This window comes from Scyliorhinus canicula, chromosome 16 (assembly GCF_902713615.1).
Source record: "Scyliorhinus canicula chromosome 16, sScyCan1.1, whole genome shotgun sequence".
Lineage (NCBI taxonomy): Eukaryota > Metazoa > Chordata > Chondrichthyes > Carcharhiniformes > Scyliorhinidae > Scyliorhinus > Scyliorhinus canicula.
This window is the reverse complement of record NC_052161.1, coordinates 26842139-26864697: the sequence shown is the minus strand read 5'-3', so window position 1 is coordinate 26864697 and position 22559 is coordinate 26842139. Positions and strand designations below refer to the sequence as shown.

At 45.4% G+C, this 22559-nt stretch overlaps 1 protein-coding gene across 1 annotated transcript in view; it reads left to right on the top strand.

Moving 5' to 3' along the window:
• The window catches only part of LOC119950624 (hyaluronan-binding protein 2-like), a 61759-nt gene that overhangs the window by 25437 nt on the left and 13763 nt on the right, over positions 1 to 22559 (top strand). The window contains exons 5-9 of the mRNA XM_038773225.1: positions 329 to 445; positions 1919 to 2038; positions 6788 to 6959; positions 13811 to 13905; positions 21756 to 22035. Of these exons, the coding sequence (XP_038629153.1) occupies positions 329 to 445; positions 1919 to 2038; positions 6788 to 6959; positions 13811 to 13905; positions 21756 to 22035 (784 nt within the window). The remainder of the gene's footprint in view (positions 1 to 328; positions 446 to 1918; positions 2039 to 6787; positions 6960 to 13810; positions 13906 to 21755; positions 22036 to 22559) is intronic.

Here is a 22559-nt window from a genome sequence, read left to right as displayed (position 1 = left end):
TAATAATACAGAAGATATCGGTTGGGATTTTCTGGCGATCACTCCCCCCACCACCCGCCCCCCACCCACCGTGACAGGTTCCCTGGTGGTAGGAAGGCTGAGTCATGCAAAACACCATGGGCGGGATTTACCATCCCACCACACCAGGTGTCTGGGGGGGGGGGGGGGGGGGGGGGGGATCCTACTTCCTATACTTATGTAATAATTTATTGTTAAGATAGCACTAATAAAAACAAAGTTTTATCTTTCATATGCTGATTTAAATCGGCAAGGTGAATGAGTTACGACGGAATGCAAAATGTTACCAGAGATTATTTCTTTGTTGCAGTAAACGATCCGTGTAAAAAAATCACATGCAAAAATGGAGAATGTGTTATCCAATCCAATCCACCGTATTATAAATGCAAATGTAAACACCCATACGTACCACCATCATGCAAAAAAGGTAAGGCTCAATACTGTTTATTATTCTGAGTCGTCTAATCTATTGATATTTGGAAATGATGGACGAAATATTTGACTTGCTATCTCCCATTCACAGTTTGTCATGGCTACGTGGTGCTGAGTTTGGATGGGTAAGCAATGAGCAGGTTGGCAGCACGGTAGCACAAGTGGCTAGCGCTGTGGCTTCACAGCACCAGGGTCCCAGGTTCGATTGGCCGCTGGGTCACTGTCTGTGCAGAGTCTGCACGTTCTCCCCGTGGGTTTCCTCCAGGTTCTCCAGTTTCCTCCCACAGTCCAGATGTGCAGGTTAGGTGGATTGGCCATGATAAATCGCTCTTAGTGTCCAAAAATGTTAGGAGGGGTTCTTGGGTTACGGGGATAGAGTAGAAGTGAGGGCTTAAGTGGGTTGGTGCAGACTCGATGGGCTGAATGACACTGTATGTTCTACGTTCTATGTTCTATGTTCAAATGGAAAAATATAATCAGACCATGGGTGAAACAGGCGGCCACTCTTTTGGCTTCCGAATAGTAAAAGTGACAAATTACCACTATTCAGGGAAGGATAGAGGAGTAAACCAGGAAACTATAGGCCAGTCTGCCTAACATCAGTGAGGGGGCTGTTATTGGAACCAAATGAAGTTTCATTGGGAAAGACATGGGTTAATCAAGGAGACCCTACACCCTGAACACCCTAATTCTTCTCCCATTTACCTTACACAATTCTCTCCTCCCTGGCTTCTCAGCTTAGCTGGGACCTTGTACCCATTTTGGAGCAGCTAGTGCTGTGAAACGTGAGCCTGGCTTCACTCCCCCCCCCCCCCCCCCCCCCCACCCCTCATGATGCTGCTCTGCCCTGGAAGGACTCTGGATCTCTGCTCTGCATGTTTCTCACCAGACCTGCGCCGGAATCTCGGGTGAGGGATGTGCAGCTGCCGACCTGGAGCGGAGTGGCAATCTGACAGCGAATTACCACTTCAAAAAAGTTCTGTCCTCTTATTTCAGGTCGTGACTTTTCATCATTCCCTATTTTCCTCTCTGTTTCTCTCATCCATGTTCCATTTCATGATCATTTATCCAGCGACTGTTTTTACTACATTTGTCCTTCTAATGCCTTTTGACTAGATGACTGATCTGCCTTCAGTTTCCTTGTAGATTTCTAATGCTTGCCCGTAACCCAATTCGCTTCCATCATTGTTAACACTTGTTTGCAGATTGAACATTTCTTTGTAACAATTATTGAACAGCGGATTGTGGACTTTCGCCTGTTGCTCTCTCTTCTCACTGCACTTTGTCAGTCCGTTGAAAGGTTTTGATTCTCCTGCCCAGATTCTAGTTCAGATGAATGGCCGATGTTTCTCATGTTAATGTTTCACTACGTGGTTTTGGGTGGATCTCTGTACGTTTCTACATTTTTCCAATGTTCATTTCACATTTTTCTCTAAAATAATTATTTTTGACCATTATGCCTTTCCAGCAACCTCGCCATGTACCCCCAATCCTTGTAAACATGGAGCATCGTGCAGGGCTGGAAAAAAGAAAGGAACCTTCAACTGCAACTGCCCAGGCTTGTTCAAAGGAGAACTGTGTGAAATAGGTAATATCGCTCTTCACACTAACTGTAATGCAAATCTATTCATAGTTGAGCAGTTAAACCATTTCCATTATAGTAGTCAATCCACAATAAAACCATTTACTCGTAGTATTCCAGCCTCTTGATGTAGAATTGTGTTTCAGAAGCATGAAGCCATTTGTAGGAATTAATTTTGGTGAGTGGATATAATACTGCCCAGTAGCCCCACAGGACTTCAGTCACACAACTCTATGCTCTGCAATGTCTTCTCCAACGTCAATGCACATTTAGAGCTGTGAGGGTCGTTTTCAGCTTCATGGTTTGAATTATACTGGGCCAAACTAGCCACAAAAGGCAATTGGAAAAGTTAGAAGGAAGTTGGAATCCTTAAGTAATTAATCTAGCTTGCCACAGTTAAAATGTCATTATATTAATCATGAATATCTCCCAATGATGGAATATTGGATTCTGTTTGACAGGCTTCAGATACAATTCTCTCCCATATATTGGACTAAGTATAAGATATATTCATATAACCTGCTGAAATGGACTTTGATTGTTTATCCATATCTGAGTGCACCTTGTACAAGATAGGAGATATACCCGGCTGGCCGGTCAGGTCATGTTTGGAAAAAATGTCACCTGATGGTCCCAAAATCCACAGCTGAATATGCATTCAAGGAAGGGTTGGGTGTAAGGATGCATTTCTCCCTCAAGGTTCTCATCAAAAGTGGCACTTACAGGGTTGAAGTTATGAGCAGGTAATTTTGTCAGATTTGCCATACCCAGGCTTTCACTAGCATCCAGGGTATGGTCAGTGCAGCTAGACATGATTCCACCAAGTGCTCTTACTGCCTCCGTATCAGATGTGAGGTCCTTCTATGAAGGATTCATGACACTGTTGACCCAGCCAGCAACACATTGAATATGTTGCTCATGACATGGACACACAATCTTGGAGAATCTTTTCTTGGCCTCCTAAGGCTGACCTGGGTCAACAATGGAGTTCCGAATGGACACAATCCAAACCTAAGTGCGAGGCGATCTGGCTCATGGAATTTCCAGGCCATACAGTTAACCTAGATCTCCATAGCTAGTGTTTAGCAGACAAACAATTAGTATCTTCAGATGTCCACTGCGAAGAATTATTTATTAATTCTTGGGATGTGAGCCTCACTGACAAGGCCAGAATTTGTTTACCATCCGTAATTGCTCTTGGTAAGGTGGTGAGCTGCCTTCTTGAACTGCTGCAGTCCATGTGGTCTAATTAGACCCATGTTGCTGTTCAGGGGCAGTACCAGCGTTTTGATCCAGCAACAGTGAAGTAATTGCGATATAGTTCCAAGTTAGGATGGTCTGTGCCTTGGAGGGGAAATTACAGGTGGTGGTGTTCCCATGTGTCTGATGCCCTTATCTCTTTAGGTGGTAGAAGGTGCTGTCGAAGGAGCCTTGGTGAGTTGCTGATGTGCATCCTGTAGATGGTGTAAAGTGATGGAGAGAGCAAATGGCATTGGTTGGAGGAACAACCAAGTAGGCCATTTTGTCTTGTGTCGAACTGCTTGAATGTTGTTGGAGCTATGCGCATCCAGGCGAGTGGAGAGTATTTATTTACACTCCTGACTTGTGCCTTGTAGATGGTGGACAGGCCTTGGGAGTCAGGAGGTGAATTACCCACCACAGCATTCCCAGAATCTGATCTTTTCTTGCAGCCAAAGTATTTATATGGTTGGTCCAGTTAAGTTTTTTTGTCAATGATAAACACCAGAATGTTAATAGTTGGCAATTCTAGTGGTGGCAAAGAGGGCTGGTTGGATTCTGTGGTTTTGGAGATGGATCTTGCATACATTTGATGGCACACGTGACATTTAGCAGCCCAAACTGAAGGTTTTCCAGGTCGTACTGCATGCAGGCATGGACTGCTTCAGTATTTGAGAAATTTAGAATGTAACTGAACATTGTGAATCACCATTGAACATCCACACCTCACCTTCTGATGGAGGGAAGATCATAGATAAATCAGCTGAAGAGGCCAGCATGATAGCACAGTGGTTAGCATAGTTGCTTCACAGCGCCAAGGACCTGTGTTCGCATCCTGGCTTGGATCACTGTATGTGCGGAGTCTGCATGTTCTCCCCATGTCTGTGTGGGTTTCCTCCGGATGCTCTGGTTTCCTCCCTCAAGTCCTGAAAGGTGTGCTTGTTAGGTGAATTGGAAATTCTGAATTTTCCCTCACTGAACCCTAACAGGTGCCGTAGTGTGATGACTAGGGGCTTTTCACAGTAACTTCATTACAGTGTTAATCAAACGCTACCTTGATGTCAAGGACAATCACTCTCATCTCAACTCTGAAATTTAGCTCTTTTGACTATGTTTGAATCAAAGCTGTAATGAGGCCTGGGACTAAGTGGCCTTGGCATAATCCAAGTTGAGCATCAGTGAGCAGATTGCTACTGAGTAAATGCCACTTGATAGCAGTTTGGAAAGCACTTCAATCACTTTGTTGATGATTGAGAGTGGTCTGATGGCATAGCAATTGTTCAGATCGGACTTTTCCTAAATTCAGGGAACAGGAAATAGCTGGCCAATTGTCCACATTGTTGGGCAGACGCCTGTGTTATATCCAGATTGGAACAGCTTGGCCAAGCGCATGGCTAGTTTTGGAACATATGTTTCAGAACCAACAGTTGGGGTGTCGTCAGTACCCATGATAGTCTTTGCTATATCCAGTGCCTTCAGCCATTTCTTGACACCATGGAGTGAATCAAATTGGCTGAAGATGGCATCTGTGATACTAGGGATCACAGGCGGAAGCCAAGATGAATCATCCACTCTGTGCATCTGGCTGAAGATGGTGGGAGCCTCCTTCAGTTAGTTATTTAATTGTCCAGCATCATTCATGACTGGATGTGGCACGACTGCAGAGTTTATATCTGATCCATTTGTTATGGGGTTGCTTATCCTGCCGATAGCATTGTGCTTCCACTGTTTAGAAATGTTGTGGATTCACCTGGATAGCACCAATTTTTAAGTATGCCTGGTCCTGCTCCTGACATGCTTTCCTGTATTACTCACTGAACTAGGGTTGATCCCATAGATTGATGCTAATGGTAGATACGGAGGAAAATGCCAGGCTGCAAGGTTGAAGATTGTAGTTGAATATATTTCTGCTGCTGAGGGCCCACACGGGTGTTCAGCTTTGAATTGCCAAATCTGTTATGAATCTATCCCAGCTAGTATGGTGAAAGCGCCACACAACACAACAGAGGGTTTCCTCAGTGTGAAGATGGGACTACACCTCCACAAGAACTGTGTGTGGTTACTCCTACCAATACTGTCATGGACAGATACATCTGCAACAGGTAAATTGATGAGGATGAGGTCCAGTAGATCTTTCACTCTTGTTGGTTCTCCCAGCACCTGCTGCACTTCCAGTCTGCCAGATATGTCCCTCATAACACAGTCAGCTCAGTTAGTAGAGGTACTGCCAAGTTTCTCTTGGTGGTGGACATTGAAATCCCTCACCTGGAGTAAATTATGTGCCCCTACCGCCCTCAGTGCTTCTTCCAAGTATTGTTCGACATGGAGGAGGTAGGTGGTAATAAGCAAGACATTTCCTTGTCTGCGTTTGACCTGATGCCACAAGTCTTCATAGTGTTTATAGTCAATGCTGAGGACTCCCATAGCCACTCCCTCCTGATTGTATACCACAAACTGCCACCTCCAGCGGGTATATCCTGTCTGGCACACTGGAATGGTAATGGAAGAGTCTGGGACAATGGCTGTAAGCTATGATTTGGCAAGGATGACTATGTCAGGCTGTTGCTTGACTGGTCCAAGGGCTCTTTCAATCTTGGCACAAGTGCCCAGATGTTAGTGTGGAGGACTTTGCAGGGCCAATTGGGCAGGGCCTTTGTCGTTTCCAGTATCTAGGTAGATACCGGAGTGGTCTGTCCAGTTTCATCCTGACTTGACTTTTCTGTAGCGGTTTAATGCTACTGAATGACTTGCTGGGCCGTTTTGGGGCAATTAAGACTCAGCCTCATTGCTGGTAGATCTGAAGTCACAACTTTTCCAGATAGGGTAAGGACTGCATATTTCCTCTGCTGAAGGGTATGAGTGAATCAGCTTTCTTTTACAAAGCAGCCATAGTTTCATGATCATTATTAATGAGACTAACAATGTATTCCACATTTATTAATTGAATTTAGATTCGCCCCCAGCCGCTGAGATGGGGTTTGAACTCGTATCATTAGCATTCATCCAGGCCTCTGGTTTACTAGTACAGCAACATTACCACTGCACCAGCATCCCTGTGTAAAATGATTAAGGACTGCATTAAAATAACAAGACACATAAAAGGCAGGCAAATTTATTAAGCATGTGTCCACTAATGCTGGCAACAATAATTCCTAAAAACACCATTATAAAGTTCACATGCAGTAAAGTTGCAAAAACTGCTGTGAAAGATCCCACACACCTCTTCACCTGAAACTCTGGTTTTTACACTCCAGATTTAACGATTACTTTATGAACCAAGTTTTCTCGGCAATAGATCACTGTTTGGCATTCTTCAAAGCTCTCTGTGTTCCACCAGGAGCAAATTCATATTATGCCTGTCTCTGTTGAATTTAACATGGGCTCAATTTTGCAGTTAATACTTCAAATAAGGCTATCTATAATTACTTTCCAAAATTATTAAGACCAAGAATTATATTTCAAACTCCAGTTAAAGTCTTGTTTATGTTTCGTTGTTTTGTGCATTTCTTTTCTCAGCGCCCAATGACTGTTACCATGCCAATGGTTTATCATATAGAGGTCTTGTCAAACAAACTGAAAGGGGGAAGATGTGTCTGCACTGGAGTTCTAACCTGCTGCTCAAGGAAGCCGTTGGGACTCACATGGAGAATCCCAGCAAATATGGAATTGGTGATCACAACTATTGCAGGTACCTGCAGCTTTAACACATGGACACCCCTGGGTAGGTTGTATCCATTGAATGGAGTGATGTTTTTTTTAAATGTATATTTATAAATGAGAACTAACCTTATTCTCTAAATTTCTGAACCACTTCGCAATCAAGTAGTAAACCTGGGGTGGGTTCAGCATATATCAGTAACTGAAATGATGGACTCCTCAGCATACATTGCTATCAGGAGAATGAGATTAGAATTGGGAGATCATCAGACATTAAAAAAAACATGCATTTATTTAGATATCTTCAGAATGGCACTTCAGTTCTTTACATAAGCCACAAATGTTTTGAGCATATTAGGTTGATAGAATGCACTATTAGGTAAATTAAATTGTATTTTCCAGTTTTGTTTGAAACAGATTATCCATTTCTCTCCCATTATCAAATCAGAATTGAATGCTTTTGGCAAGTGTAATTTCTAACAATGAGAGTTCATAGGCCGAATCTCCCTCCGGGCTGCGGAAAAACTACTTGTGCACTTTCGCAGTTGCAATCTGTATATCCACCCCACTTTACACGCCTTTTTTGTCTTTTCGCAGTGCTGTTTGTGCTGGACTGTGTGAGAACTGCGCGTGTGAATGTGGGCCCACCTCGGTTCTCCATCACAGTATCTCAGCTCCCACTACTTAAAGGTCTCACCTCTCAACTCCCTCACCCCTTACACACCTCTCTATGCCATTCCATACCCCCTCAGATCGTTCATGCCACCTCTATGCCCTGATGTATCCCTCATGCACCATCAGATCACCCATGTGACCCCAAGCACCTCTTTGAGCCTGATGTATCATCCCCAACATGCACTCCATAAAGTCATCACGTTCCATGCAATATCAATGGAAAATATTTAACATTCCCTTGGGAAAAAATAAACCTCTCACCATCTTATAAAAGCTTACATTGCATTGATTCTGAAGAAAAAATGCATTCTGCGAAGTGCAAAAACCCTTGTAATTCTTGTAATTCTATTCGCTTGTGGCAATAAATCATAAACCACATCAAAGGGGCAATGTGTTATTACAACTTCTTGAAACTGTCACTCATGTTCAGATGAATGGCAAACCTACTGAGCTCAAACCCATTAACACTTGAAACTCAGACAAGCAGTCAGAATGCTAACAGCTGTCCAAATAACAAACTTCTCTCCGGGGAGGAACGAACAAAAGGTGTTCATTCCAATTTCAAAGCAGGGTACCTATAAATCAAAGTAAAGGAGCAAGTGTTTAGATTTTTTCAAATATGTTTCCCACCCCAAGTGTCAAACCAGTTTTCTTTTGATCAGCCAAGGTAATTTAAATCACAGTAGAAAAACTGACAGCAGATGCTGACAGGACATTTTGTAACATTTTTCATTGTATCGTGATGCTTTGTCCATTGGAAAAACATTGTCATACATGAGAACAAATACAGAAGGCTGCTCAATGTAAGGGTCAACGTAATGGACAGATCGTATGATGAATCACGGCATTACAAACACAACTATATTACAGTACATCACCTACATATTGTCATTTGAATGTGTGAAAACATTTTACACTTAGCTTTCAGAATGTTCCCAACTCCTCAGCAAGCTTTCCATTTTCCTTAAATTCTCAAACCTGGCTGCTTCCAACTGGGCCTCCAAAACTCCACATACCAGAAGAAAGGTTTGTGAGAAGAAATATGACATTCATCCCCATTTAGAATGGGAACACAACCCGAGCTGGGGCGGGTATGTGTTTTGCACACGAGGCAATCATGGCCTGAAAAAATGTCAGAGGAAAATAACTTAGGGTCAGAAATGTGGAAGGACATTGTATTACTTCCAAAAATATGTGGCTCTTTGTGTGGCGAAATGAGCATCCACAGCAAGACATACGTTCAGCTCATTTGTAGGAAGAAAAATGGTAACATAGAACATAGAACATTACAGCGCAGTACAGGCCCTTCGGCCCTTGATGTTGCGCCGACCTGTGAAACCACTCTAAAACCCATCTATACTATTCCCTTATCATCCATATGTTTATTCAATGACCATTTAAATGCCCTTAATGTTGGCGAGTCCACTACTGTTGCAGGCAGGGCATTCCACGCCCTTGCTACTCTCTGAGTAAAGAACCTACATCTGACATCTGTCCTATATCTATCTCACCTCAATTTAAGCTATGTCCCCTCATGCTAGCCATCACCATCTGAGGAAAAGGCTCTCACTGTCCACCCTATCTAATCCTCTGATCATCTTGTATGCCTCAATTAAGTCACCTCTTAACCTTCTTCTCTAACGAAAACAGCCTCAAGTCCCTCAGCCTTTTCTCATATGATCTTGCCTCCATACCAGGCAACATCCTGGTAAATCTCCTCTGCACCCTTTCCAATACTTCCACATCCTTCCTATAATGCGGCGACCAGAACTGCACACAATACTCCAAATGCGGCCGCACCAGAGTTTTGTACAACTGCAACATGACCTCATGGCTCCGAAACCCAATTCCTCTGCCAATAAAAGCTAACACACCATACACCTTCTTAACAGCCCTATCAACTTGGGTGGCAACTTTCAGGGATCTATGTACATGGACACCGAGATCTCTCTGCTCATCCACACTACCAAGAATCCTACCATTAGCCCAGTACTCTGTCTTCCTGTTACTCCTTCCAAAATGAATCACCTCACACTTTTCTGCATTAAACTCCATTTGCCACCTCTCAGCCCAGCTCTGCAGCTTACCTATGTCCCTCTGTAACCTGCAACATCCTTCCACACTGTCCACAACTCCACCGACTTTAGTGTCATCTGCAAATTTACTCACCCATCTTTCTACGCCCTCCTCCAGGTCATTTATAAAAATGACAAACAGCAGTGGCCCCAAAACAGATCCTTGGGGCCAAAATTGGTAAATTGCAACGCAACCATCATAATTATCTAAGTAACATTTAATAGTTACAAAAAAGTAAACAATTATTAGTTAGTTCTCCAATATAAATATTCCTCATAGTCGCTTACTAATACAGAACTTGAGTATTGCTGAAAAAAGAGACATACTGTTGAAGCTTTTCATCTTGCACTTATTAGGCCAGATCCACAAGAATGCAAAATCTCAAAGGGAATATCAATTTATACTGCATGAGAAGAGGGTGCTGATTGGATGGCAAGCAGACCCTGATTGGTAGAGGCATTGCCATGGATAATGCACCAGGGAATAGTTAGCTGCCAAGCCTTTGTTTAAATTCAAACCAGGCAGGTCGACTCAGGTCAAGGAATTGCCAAGGAAAATGATCCAGCGAATGGCTGGCCCCCAAACTTTTGTATCGTTCCAACAGTTGCAATGTGTGAACATGTTCTTTCTGTTTGTAAAGGACAGGGCCAGGTGTGTGAATATGTGTAGTCTTTGCTCATTAATGGCACTGGAGTGGGCAATATGACAACAAGTTCAGCATTGAATTCAGAAAGTTAATTTTACTCATGATGCCTTAACTGGCGGAATTATGTTCTTTTCACAGAGCATGCCTCAAACTGCATTTATGTATGGAATACAGTAAGTAAGCGAGAAAGGCCCAAAAAAGGATAGAGAAGGATTAGGTGCAGGAAAACAGGCATATGTAGAAAGAAGGAAATGTCTTGGGTGGGGTGATAAATGGGTAATATTGCATGGGATGCCTGTTACATGTCCCTCTTAATATTCCTTGATGTTGACCCAGAGTGCAAATTACACTCTTCGAAAACTGGCAGCCAATAGGAGACCAGCAGCTCCATTGAATATGCAGCCTCACTTGGGAGGCGGTGGTTGCTACCCAGTACGGACACCCACCTGAGCCCTAGTATTATCACTGGATTCAAGGACTCAGGTAAGTAATATCGGGGAGTACAGGGAGGTCATGGAGTGAGAGTCATGTGGGAGGGTAAGGGTCATGTGGGAGGGTATCAGCGGCAAGGGCAAAGGGTGATTCTTCCTTCTTGGTGACATTTTCCCTTGTTCAGGCACTGAGTACCTTTGGGATGCCCCCCCCCCCCCCCACCCCCCCCCCCCCCAGGAGCCCTCAAGAAGCTCCACAGGGGTTAGCTTGTATTGCTGGTCATGCTCCCTGCATTGCGGTCCCCTGCCTACCATTGGGTTAATACCAGCATCAGCTAGATGGGGCCATTAAGTGGGCATTAATTAAGTGGGCATCCCATTTAAGTGTCTCCGTTGACAGCGGAGTGGGGAGGCCCTTCACGAAACTTCCCAGCACTGACATAATGAGGATGGAGACAGGAAGCTGGCAGAGTCCTCATTGGGCATCCACCTGTCTAAATAACTTCACTGTCCCTGCCAGTAAACTCACCATGGGAGAGGGTATTCAATTCTGCCCAGAGACATATGATAGGAGACAGTGCTATTTTACATCATGGGGAACAGATCCCATTCTACACCAACCCGCCAAAGGATACTGAAAATTGAAAGTTTTACCTCCAGTTCAAAGGTATATCTATATGTCACCCTTTTGAGAAAAACATGTGTAAGTTATCCATTTTTCTGCTGAATAAGGTAATTTATATGAACAAAGAATTCTCGAACACACTCAATCTTTGGTCATGAGCCCATCTACATTCATTCTTACTTGAATCTTTTCTTACGCTGCAGTTATCAATTTATCTTAATGCGCCTCCATTGCACTCTCAAACTTCTTAAAAATCTCTTCCATGCTCCTACGATTGCTGACACCATGGGCTGACTTCTCCGCAGCCCTGCACCAAAATCGCATTTGGCGAGGGGGCGGAGAATCAATGTTCCCGACCAAATCGGGCCTAGCACCATTCCGGTGATTCTCTGGGCCCCGGAGAATCAGTTGTCCATGACATACGCAGCGTGGCTGGGGATATTGACGGAGGCCCTCCCAGCGATACTCCGCCCCCGACCGGCCGAGTTTCCAATGGCGTGGAACTAATGGGCGCGATTCTCCCAAAACGGGAGAAATCGTAAGGCTGGCGTCAAACCCGGGCGGGTTTGACGCCAGCGCGCCCCTTCCCGACCGGGAACCGATTCTGGTCCTCGGTTGGGGCTAGCAGCCCGACGCCGCAAGCTCCGGCATCACGGGCTTAACGAATTTCGTTAAGCCCGCTTGCCGGAGTTAGCGCCGGCTGACGCGTCATATGACGTCAGCCGCGCATGCGCGGATTGGAAGACTCCAACCCGCGCATGCGCGGATGACGTCATCGCGTATTTGCGCGAAACCCGCGCATGCGCGGGCCGGGATGCCCCTCAGCCGCCCCGCGAATGGATACTGCAGGGCGGCGGAAGGAGAAATAGTGCGCGGGCATCGGGCCCGCTGCCCGCGATCGGTGGGCACCGATCGCGGGCCCATGGCACCCTTGGCACGGCCATGGGTCTGCCGTGCCAATCGGTGCCATGGTTATAAAAAGCGAGTTGTTCCCGCCGTTTTTACGAACGGCCAGACCAGGTGTGTTTGCCGTTCGTAAAAACAGCGTAAAGGGCTGGGACTTCGGCCCATCTAGCAGCTGTGAATCGCTGCCGGCCGTAAAAAAACGGCGGCAGCGATTCATGTTGGGAGTTGGGCGGGGGGGGGGGGGGGGGGGGGGGGGGGAGAATAGCGGGAGGGCGGGAAAAATGTCGGGAAGGCCCTCCCGCTATTCTCCGACCCGTCGTGGGGGGCGGAGAATCGGGCCCAATGTGTATGGCCGGTCGGGTCTCACGCGCGGTGGCTGCGGACTCAGTCCGCAACCAGCCTGGTGGGGGGGGTCAAGCACCGGGGGGAGCCTTACGGGCAGCCAGGGCAGCGATTGGGCTGGTCCGATGCAGCGGCGCGCGTCCGATCAGGGGGGCCTAGATTGTGCGTGTTGGTCCATGTTCCAAGTCCGCCATCGTGCTTGGCGTGGCCACTTGAGGCCGCCATCGTGCGCATGCGCAGACTCGGAACCAGATGTGCGGGGGTCCGTATCCACAGCTAAAGCTGCGAGCTTCATGATGGGTCCCTGCTAATCCCCTGCAGGTAAGTGCATTGATCTTTATTTTTTTGCAGGAAACTGGGGAGTGAAATGCCAGAGTTTTTATGCCGGCGTGGGGATATAGCCCCATTTTTGGAGAATCCAGCCCCACACCTATATTGTGGCACCGTAAAACAGTGCATCTCACAGCTCCAGGGACCCGGGTTCAATTCCGGCTTCGGGTGACTGTCTGTGTAGAGTTTGCACTTTCTCCCAGTGTCTGTATGGGTCTCCTCCGGGTGCACCTGTTTCCTCCCACAGTCCAAAGGTGTGCAGATCAACTAGATTTGCTGGCTAAATTGCCCCTTAGTGTCCAAAAGGTCGGCTTACTGGGTTACAGGGATAGGGTGGAGGCGTGGGCTTAAGTCGGGTGCTCGTTCCAAGGCTGATGCAGACTCAATGGACCGAATGGTCTCATTCATGCTCTATTGTGAACGGTAGTGCAAAGCCCCGGTGTTGTGTGCACACTCCTCCTTCTCTCTGAAGGCCACAGTACTTTTACCCTCACGCCATAGTCTGCTCTGAATGTTCTATTGCTTTGACAGCAAATCTTTCCTTCTCTTCCCTTTATCCTGCAGCTCCTCCCCTCTTACCCCTCCTTAACAAATTCAATTGCTAACTACTGCAGCATCCAGCTCCAGAGGTGAAGCTACATTTATGCTACGTCATGATTGGCGCAAAATGCAGTATTTCCAGCAATCTCGAGTTAACATAATTAAAAACTTTGTGGTTGGAATCCAATACACCTTTTGAAAATAAAACCCTTCCACCCTTGCCCCTGAAGCCATTGTTGTATCTATTGTTTCAAAGATAAATGAAAAGGGTTGGGTACAGTAAAAAATTCAACAAAATTATTTATTTCCAGGAATCCTGATGGTGATGAAAAGCCTTGGTGTTATTTTAAGGAGAAACGTGATAAATTAAATTGGGATCATTGTGCTATATCTCCCTGCACCGCAGGTGTGTATTATCTGTGTCAATTGCAGTTGTTGCATTAGTTATGTAATTCAGATGGATATTCGCCCGGTCTTACTTAATAAACGATAACGACACAGCAATATCGCAATAATTAATGTAGTTAATTCTTTGCTGGTTAAAGCTGAAGTGCTAAAAGTCCAATACTAACTGTTTTGAATGGGGAAATAGAATTAAATTCATACCCTTGTAATCTTTCCATATATTGAAGGATGGGGGCAGTAGAAAGTGAGAGGATTTTATCAAATCCTTTTTGATGTGCATCAGAGTAACACCATTAGCTGGTGTAATGACATCTATTATGCAGTGACATAATCGGAGCGTTTCACGGACTTTTGTGGAGTTCAACATTGTACCCTGTTTGAGCAGCAGCTTGGAAATAAACCCTTTGCGCTATTTATACAAACTCAACGTGTGCCACCTGTGATTATATCTCTTTGCGGTTGCAATAAAGAATATAACAAAAGAGGAACTGGCAGCGAGATATGGCCCGTAAGCAAAAATGGGAGAAAAACAACTTTCGAAGCCAATTTTGTGAGCCAGAGGAAGGAATGATCGATGGAGATCCAGTCTCATACACCATCGGGAGTGAGGTCCAGAGAAATATCATCGACTTTCAAGGTCAAATAGTCTTTATAGCACGGAAAACAAACTCTCAAGTAAATACTTGAACACCGTACAGATTGTAGCGGGGCGTTGGCGAATCATCCGGTCGATCGTGACCATTGCTCGTGCAAGTAAAGGGTTTTCAAAAAGAAAGGAAAGCTATTGGGCAACTGCAAATTACTGGGGACTTACCTCAACTGCAGGATCAAAGTTTCTAGTACACTTGGAGTGTTAGAGCTGTGGAGATCGGACTGAAACCGCCCAAGGGAACACAAAGCTATGAGGCCGTCGATTCCGCAACCTCCTGCCCAGGGAATTGATAGAAAGGCACAGACACAGCTGGTCTGCTTGTGCACTGTGAGTTTGTCTGCTTTAGACAGAGACAATAAACACCATGGAAGAAGGCTGAGTAGCACAGGTTACGGAGCTGCAATCCAAAAATGGCGGGAAGAAAAGGTGCCATGTACACATTTGATGAGGAGGGGGAAACATGGAACTTTTTTCTCGGGAAAGGCTCCAGTCATTCCTTCAAGCCAGTCAGACATAGCAAATCGGCATACTGTGACCTTTCTCAGCTCAGTTGAGAGGAAAACATTCATGTCTTTAGTCCACGCAGATAAACCTACGTACAAGTCATATGATGTGTTAATGACTGTCTTGCAAGAACATTTCTCTCCCCGTCCACTATTAATAGCTGAAAGATTCCACATTCACCGTTGTGCACATGAGGAAGGGGAAAGTATTTCACAATATGTTGCATCATTGCGTAAGCTGCAAATTACTGTGAATTTGGCCAGACATTGGATGATGCACTTCACAACCGATTAGTTTGTGACCTCAGGGATGAAGACACCCAAAGGAAATTGTTGACTGAAGGAGCATTAATCCTAAAATCTGCTGCAGAAAACAACATCTATAAAACGTGCTGCAAGCGAAGCTTCGCTGATTGGAGTTCAAGCTAAAGTCCATAAGATAGAGTCTGTGAGAGGCAAGTCCATCAAGACCTACCATGTCATCACTGCAACCAAGTGGGATATATGATTGGAGAAAGGAGAACAAATGCAGAAATTATGCTAACGTTGGTCACATTGCCAAAGCATGTTGGTCATGCCAACCTTCATCAGCATGAAGGAAGTGTACCAAGAAATATACTGCAAAGTCGAGAGGGAGAGTTTACCAGTTAAGTGGTTCACTGGGTACCAAAGCGTCAAATCAGCTTAAGGAATTTAAGCTCGGTGTTTTAGCAGTACACGGAAAACAGCACCAAGTTTGGGTCTATCCAAAATTAAATGGGAACACTATTAAGATGGAAATGAATACGGGTGCAGTATCACTTATATCTGAATTAATATACCATCAGAAATTGAAATATCTGCCATTGTAACCATCTGATGTGTTCTTGAGGTCATACACCGAGTAGTCATGCCGCTGAAGGGCTTCATCAAGGTGACGATGGAAGTTAACAAGCAGAAAATGGAGTTGTCTCTTCACATTATTCAAGGAAACTTTCCAGTATTCTGTGGGAGATCTTGGTTAAGGAAGATTATTCAAATTGAGTCATCGTGACCCAACTTGTTGATTCTACAAATGATCTTCAAATATTTCCGATAAAGTATGCAAAGATATTCCAGGAGTCATTTGGACCCATGACTGGGGTTGAAGTGACACTCGAGAAAAAGGCAGACAGCATGCCTAAGGGTTTGAAAGCGCATACCGTAACCTATGCTATTCGACCTAAAGTGGAAGAAGAACTCGAGAGGCTACTGAAGACAGGAGTCATTCAGCCAGTTACCACCAGCGACTGGGCAACCCCATTCGCCCATCTTAAAGAAGGATGATTCAGTTTGAATATGCGGGGATTTCAAAATGACTATCAACCCTGTATTATGTGCTGATCAGTACCCTCTGCCACTTATCGAAGATCTTTTCACAGGCGACTCAGGCAGCCAAAATTGATCTCTCCCACCTATCTGCAAATGAACACAGCTATTGAATCTCAACCGTTAATGACCATAGTAACACAAGGGTCTGTTTCAGTATCGGAGGTTTCCATTTGGGGAAACGTCAGCACAGTCTGACCCCCGAAATAGGCTCCAGGGGCCCTGGTTTCAAGTTCACGAGCACTACCTCCGAGATGACCCGATAAAACCTCCCTCCAACAACCCCTCACATTCCACATATCTATCCTAACCAGGGGTCTCTTACAAACCCCACCCTCCCCTCCTATCCACCATCCCCATAACCCCAGGCCCTGCCCACTGAGCTTGGCCCGCCCCGTCCCATTGTTACCATCAAGCTCCTTTCCCCCCCCACTTCCAGAATCTTCCCATCCACTTCCTCCCGAAATTACCTTATCCAGTATCGCCCCCCCCCCCCAACGTTTCACACCTCCAAGGCCCCTCGAAATCTGTTCTACCAGGCTCTGATGGCCCCAGCCCCTCCCCTACCACACTCCCGTTCACTGGCCAGTCTACATGAGCCAGTGTGAAGGCCACTGTCCAGGCCTCACCCCCCTCCAATCCTCTCCCCCCTGCCCAGTCCCAGGAAAACAAAGAAATCCCTTTCAACACACAACCCCAGTATAGACACACAAACCCCAAAAAGCCGTCATTGCAAAAGAGCTACATACACTCCTCCACCCTCCCCAATCTCAATCCAAGACCAATCCTCAGTCCCATTTCTCATTTCTGCCCCAGTCATTCTGCCTTCACAAACGCCTCCGCTGCTTCCACCGTCTCAAAATAAAAGTCTTTGGAGATGTAGGTCACACTCAACTTAGCTGGGTACACTACGCCGAACCGCACCCTGCTGTTATACAGTGCCGTCTTCACTCGGCCGAAGGCTGCCCACCTCCTCGCCAACTCCACAGTAAAGTCCTGGTATATATGTATACCAGCTCCAGCCCACTGCACCTCCCGCTTCCGCTTTGCCCAACACAGGACTTTCTCCTTCACGTAGTACCTACAGAAACAAATAATCACTGCTCTTGGCGGCTCATTCGCCTTTGGTTTAGACCTCCACGCCCTATGAGCCCGACCCAGTTTGTACCGATAGGGATCTTCCATTCCCCCAACATCTCCGCCAACATCTTGGCAAAACACTCTGTCGGCCTTGGGCCCGCTACCCCTTCGAACAGGCCCACGATCCTCTGATTTTGCCACCTAGATCTGTTTTTCAGGTCCTCTACTTTGGCTTGCAGACCCTTGTTGGCCTCCACCACCCTCTGCAGCTCCTCACCCATCGAGGTGAGTTGATCACTGTGTTGCGACAAGGCCTCTTCCACTCCTTTCAATTTCTCACCTTGCTCCCGCACCTTGGCCCATGTCCTCATCACCGCTGCCTTCACCCGGGAAATCGCCTCCTCCACCAGCACCTTTAGTGCCACCATCATCTCCTTCTTCATCACCTCCATGTGCTTTGTGAACTGTTTTTAAGTTCCACAACCGTCACCTCGGTCATCTTTTCTGCCATGAACAGTGCAGCCCCGCCCAGCGACGCAGCCTCCGCCGTCCTTCCAGTTGCTGAGCTGACCCTTCCACTCGACGGCGAACCTTCATTCACCCCCTTCTTCTTGGCAGCTTTCCTCTGGGTTTTGGACATCTTTCTTCCTTATGAATTCCTGCACTTATTTAACCAAAAATTGCCCCTGGGACCAGGCATTAAATTCTAAAAGAAAATCAAGCCTCGAGCAAGAGCCATCCAACGTGTACCTCCTCCTACGTGCCCCCACCGGAGGTCCAGTGCTAAGTCCAACTATGCTCAACTTCAGAAAGAAGCTCTCAGCATTATTTGTGGTATTCAAAGATTCCAGAATTATTTATTTGACCATCAATTTACTCTATTGACCAACGATCGTCACTTCTTTGGGTCGCATAAGGGGATCCCTTCGCTTGCTTCTAGTTGATTACAACGTTGGACATTAATTTTGTTAGCACACAATTATGTCATTGAATATCCAAGGTGTAAGCAGCATGCACATGGAAGCTTTGTCTAAACTGCACTGCACAATCAACGAGACCAAAAAGGTAAACATAAATCTGATGAACACTTCAACGACATATTCTATCTGTCTCATGTGGAAAATGTTCTGGTAACGTCTCCTCAGGTGCTCAAATTTACCCAAGCAGATCCGGTGATGGGCAAGGTGTCAGACATGATTCAATAAGGCATTCTAACACAAGAGCACAGAAAGAACCCAGACCTTAAACCCTATCTTATCAGGTATCTTGAGTTGACAGTACAAAATGAGTATTGCTGTGGGGTATTAGAGCAATCATTCTGCCATGTCTATGAATTAGAATCCTGGGACAACTGTATGAGGGCCATCCCGGTGTAGTTAGAATGAAGGAGTTTGCGAGAAACGACACCTCAGGCGTAACATTAACTGCAGCAATTGTATTAGCCAAGACGGGCCTGATTTCACATACTGTGCAAACTGACGATGAACGAATTTTGTACCGGCATGCTGGCCAGTTATTGTCTGCATGTAGTAAGAGTACAGAATCTGTACTAAATGTTTTCACCACAGAGCGTATAGACAGCGTCATTCCAAACTTGAGAACTCCCACTGCCGAGATTATGGAACCTGCTACGACAGAGTCGTCCACACAATCAGAGACAGTTCCTGAGTTGGTTTCATCCGATATAACACTGACCAGTGTAAAGGTGGATACTCCTGGTACTCCGAAGAGCCTAGTTCCTGAACATCATGTTCTGCCAAAACGAAACAGGCATCCACCCTAGAGACTATCTTACTGACCATATGTATCAGTAACATAACAATGTTAGTTGTAGCATAACGTGTTGGATTTGTGTTAAAGTGTTTGATTAAGTAAAATTGCCAGGGACACTAAAAGGGTAAAGCAGGAGGGGTGTTATGTATCAGAATAACACCATTGACTGGTGTAATGTCACATGTTATGCAATGATGGCTTTGGGGAAGTTTCCCGGGCTGTTGTGGAGCTTACCATTGTGCTCTGTTTGAACAGCATCTTGTAAATAAATCCCTTGCACTATGTTATGCAAACTCAACGTGTGCCATCTCTGATTCTTTCTCTTTGCGGCTACAACAAAGGATACTTTTCAGTTTCATTCAGAAGCAAGGCCAAGACAAAGGCATTTCTTTCTTTCTACTGACAGTATCAGATCTTCAAATTCTCAAAGTGCAATCTGTTTTATTTTATTTTTATTTATTATAAATTTAGTGTACCCAATTAATTTTTCTTCCAATTAAGGGGCAATTTAGCATGGCCAATCCACCTACCCTGCACATTTTTGGGTTGTTGGGGCGAAACCCACACAAACACGGGGAGAATGTGCAAACTCCACACGGTCAATGACCCAGAGCCGGGATCAAACCTGGGACCTCGTCACCATGAGGCTGCAGGGCTAACCCACTGCGCCATCGTGCTGCCCTCAAAGTGCAATCTGAGGGTCTGCCTGTTCTATCCTATTCATTTATTCCAAAATGTCCTTGTCAACGGGTAATATTAAGTGGAAACCGTCTAAACAACCAGCTTTACACAAGAAGAGGTCAAGTTTATACCATGAGAACTGCGTGTCAATACCTCTTCTGTGAATCATGCTAACTAAAGAATATAACAGACGGTTGGAAAAGTGACAACTTGCAATCAAATCACAATGGCAGCAATCGTCTAAATGGACCTCAATGACTTTCTTTCACAAAAAACTAGTCATCTAATGACATTTTCCAATCTCTCTTTCCGTAAGTGTGTTGATTTTCTTGCTGGAGTAAGGTATTTCTGTTGTTGTCAAGAGGTAAAACACTCTGACTTGCATTGCATCCCCTGCTGCTCTCACTCATAAAAGGATCAAGGATGAGAGGACACAGATTTAAAGTGATTTGCAAAAGAAGAAAATGTGATGTGATGAAAAACCTTTTCGCACAAGTAGTTGTGGTCGGAAATGCACTGCCTGGGACTCAAGAGGGCATTTGATGATTATTTGAATAGAAACAATGTGCAAGGGTACGGGGAAAAGGAAGGAGACTAAGAACATAGAACATAGAACAGTACAGCACAGAACAGGCCCTTCGGCCCTCGATGTTGTGCCGAGCCATGATCACCCTACTCAAACCCACGTATCCACCCTATACCCGTAACCCAACAACCCCCCCCCCCCCCTCCCCCTCCCTTAACCTTACTTTTTAGGACACTACGGGCAATTTATCATGGCCAATCCACCTAACCCGCACATCTTTGGACTGTGGGAGGAAACCGGAGCACCCGGAGGAAACCCACGCACACAGGGGGAGGACGTTCAGACTCCGCACAGACAGTGACCCAGCCGGGAATCGAACCTGGGACCCTGGAGCTGTGAAGCATTTATGCTAACCACCATGCTACCGTGCTGCCCTGATGCTCGTTTATGATGCTAAGTTATGATGCTCGTTTGGAGAGCCGGACACGGTGGGCCGAATAGGCTGTGCTGTAAAAAGTCTGTGACTGGTGAACAATTGAACTGAATATGTCATTTACACTTGAGAGTGCACGTTTTGCACCAAGAAAGATGGATGCATGCATACATCTAACTCCAAATTGGTCTGAAGTGTCCCAGTTTAGATTCTCCCTGAGTAAACCTAAATTAACACTGTTTTAATCTGGAGATATGTATTCTGCACTTTTGAGTGTCTGCGGAACTGATTCTTTCTGATAAAAGGTACCAAATGCCTCAAATATAAACATCCCCCACCAAAACAAATGTTAGTACTAATTTACAAAGAGGCACAAGTTCAAGGTGAGGGGGGAAAGGTTCAGTGGAGATGTGCGGGGGACGTTTTTTACACAAAGGGTGGTGGCGGCCTGGAATGCACTGGCAAGTGAGGTGGTTGAGGCACATATAATAATCGATTATTGTCACAAGTAGACTTCAATGAAGTTACTGTGAAAAGCCCCTAGTCGCCACATTCCAGCGCCTGTTCGGGGTGGCCGGTACAGGAATTGAACCCACACTGCTGGTCTTGTTCTACATTACAGGTCAGCTGTCTTAGCCCACTGTGCTAACAAGTCCCTACAATTAGCAACCTTTAAGATTTATCTAGATTACACATGAACAGACGGTGTCTGGAAGGATACAGGCGGTTGGTCGAGATAGGACATGTGATCAGCGCAGGCTTGGAGGGCCAAAGGGCCTGTTCCTGTGCTGTACTGTTCTTTGTTCTTTGTAATGCTTAGAATGGATTTTCACTTTGTACTGTTTTTCCACCATAGCACCTAAAACACAACCCCATCGGGAACCTACAGCCAGACCCGCAGCCCGATCACCTGCCCCCTCTCCCCCCAATGTGCGCTTTCAGTGTGGAATACCAGAGGTTGCAGTAATCACAGGAAAAATCTTTGGTGGCAGGCGGACGGTACCAGGAAAATACCCGTGGCAGGTATCTCTACAGCTGAAAAACCGCATTGGACTTTATAAATCAGGACATCTGTGTGGAGCAACATTGATTAGACCATGCTGGGTTCTCACTGCTGCCCACTGCATTGTCTCACAGTAGGTATTAGCATGTTTATACATTGCCTTGGGTTATCTTATTTCAGAGATTCGCATCCACTGAAGTGTCGTTCTACATTTTGTAACATATCCATTATCTGTTTACGTTCTCTTGCCGTTAGCTACACTGTTTAGAGTAATCCTTCTGAAATTTTGGAGTAAAAACTTTCATTATAAAGTCATATTAATTGAGTAGTTTTACCCGTCCACAGTGCCTGCTTGGAGACTCCCACATATTGAAAGTTCAGCCACACCTGGTTCATTTTTTCACCCATTATTGGTTGGAAACCTCTGGGCAACACAGGCCTGAAATGATATCTAGCTGGGAGACAAAAGGAAAATAGTTATTTCAGTGATGTTCTGTGATATGAGTGATTGGCGACAAGTAGGTTTGAATAACAACAAACTATTTATTAGAATAACTATAACTATGTACGGAATGCTATAGTGTACTACCGACTTCTGCAGCCCTAGGCTCGATTCTGTCCAGGGACACCCGTGCTCAGCCTTGGGATCTGCACACT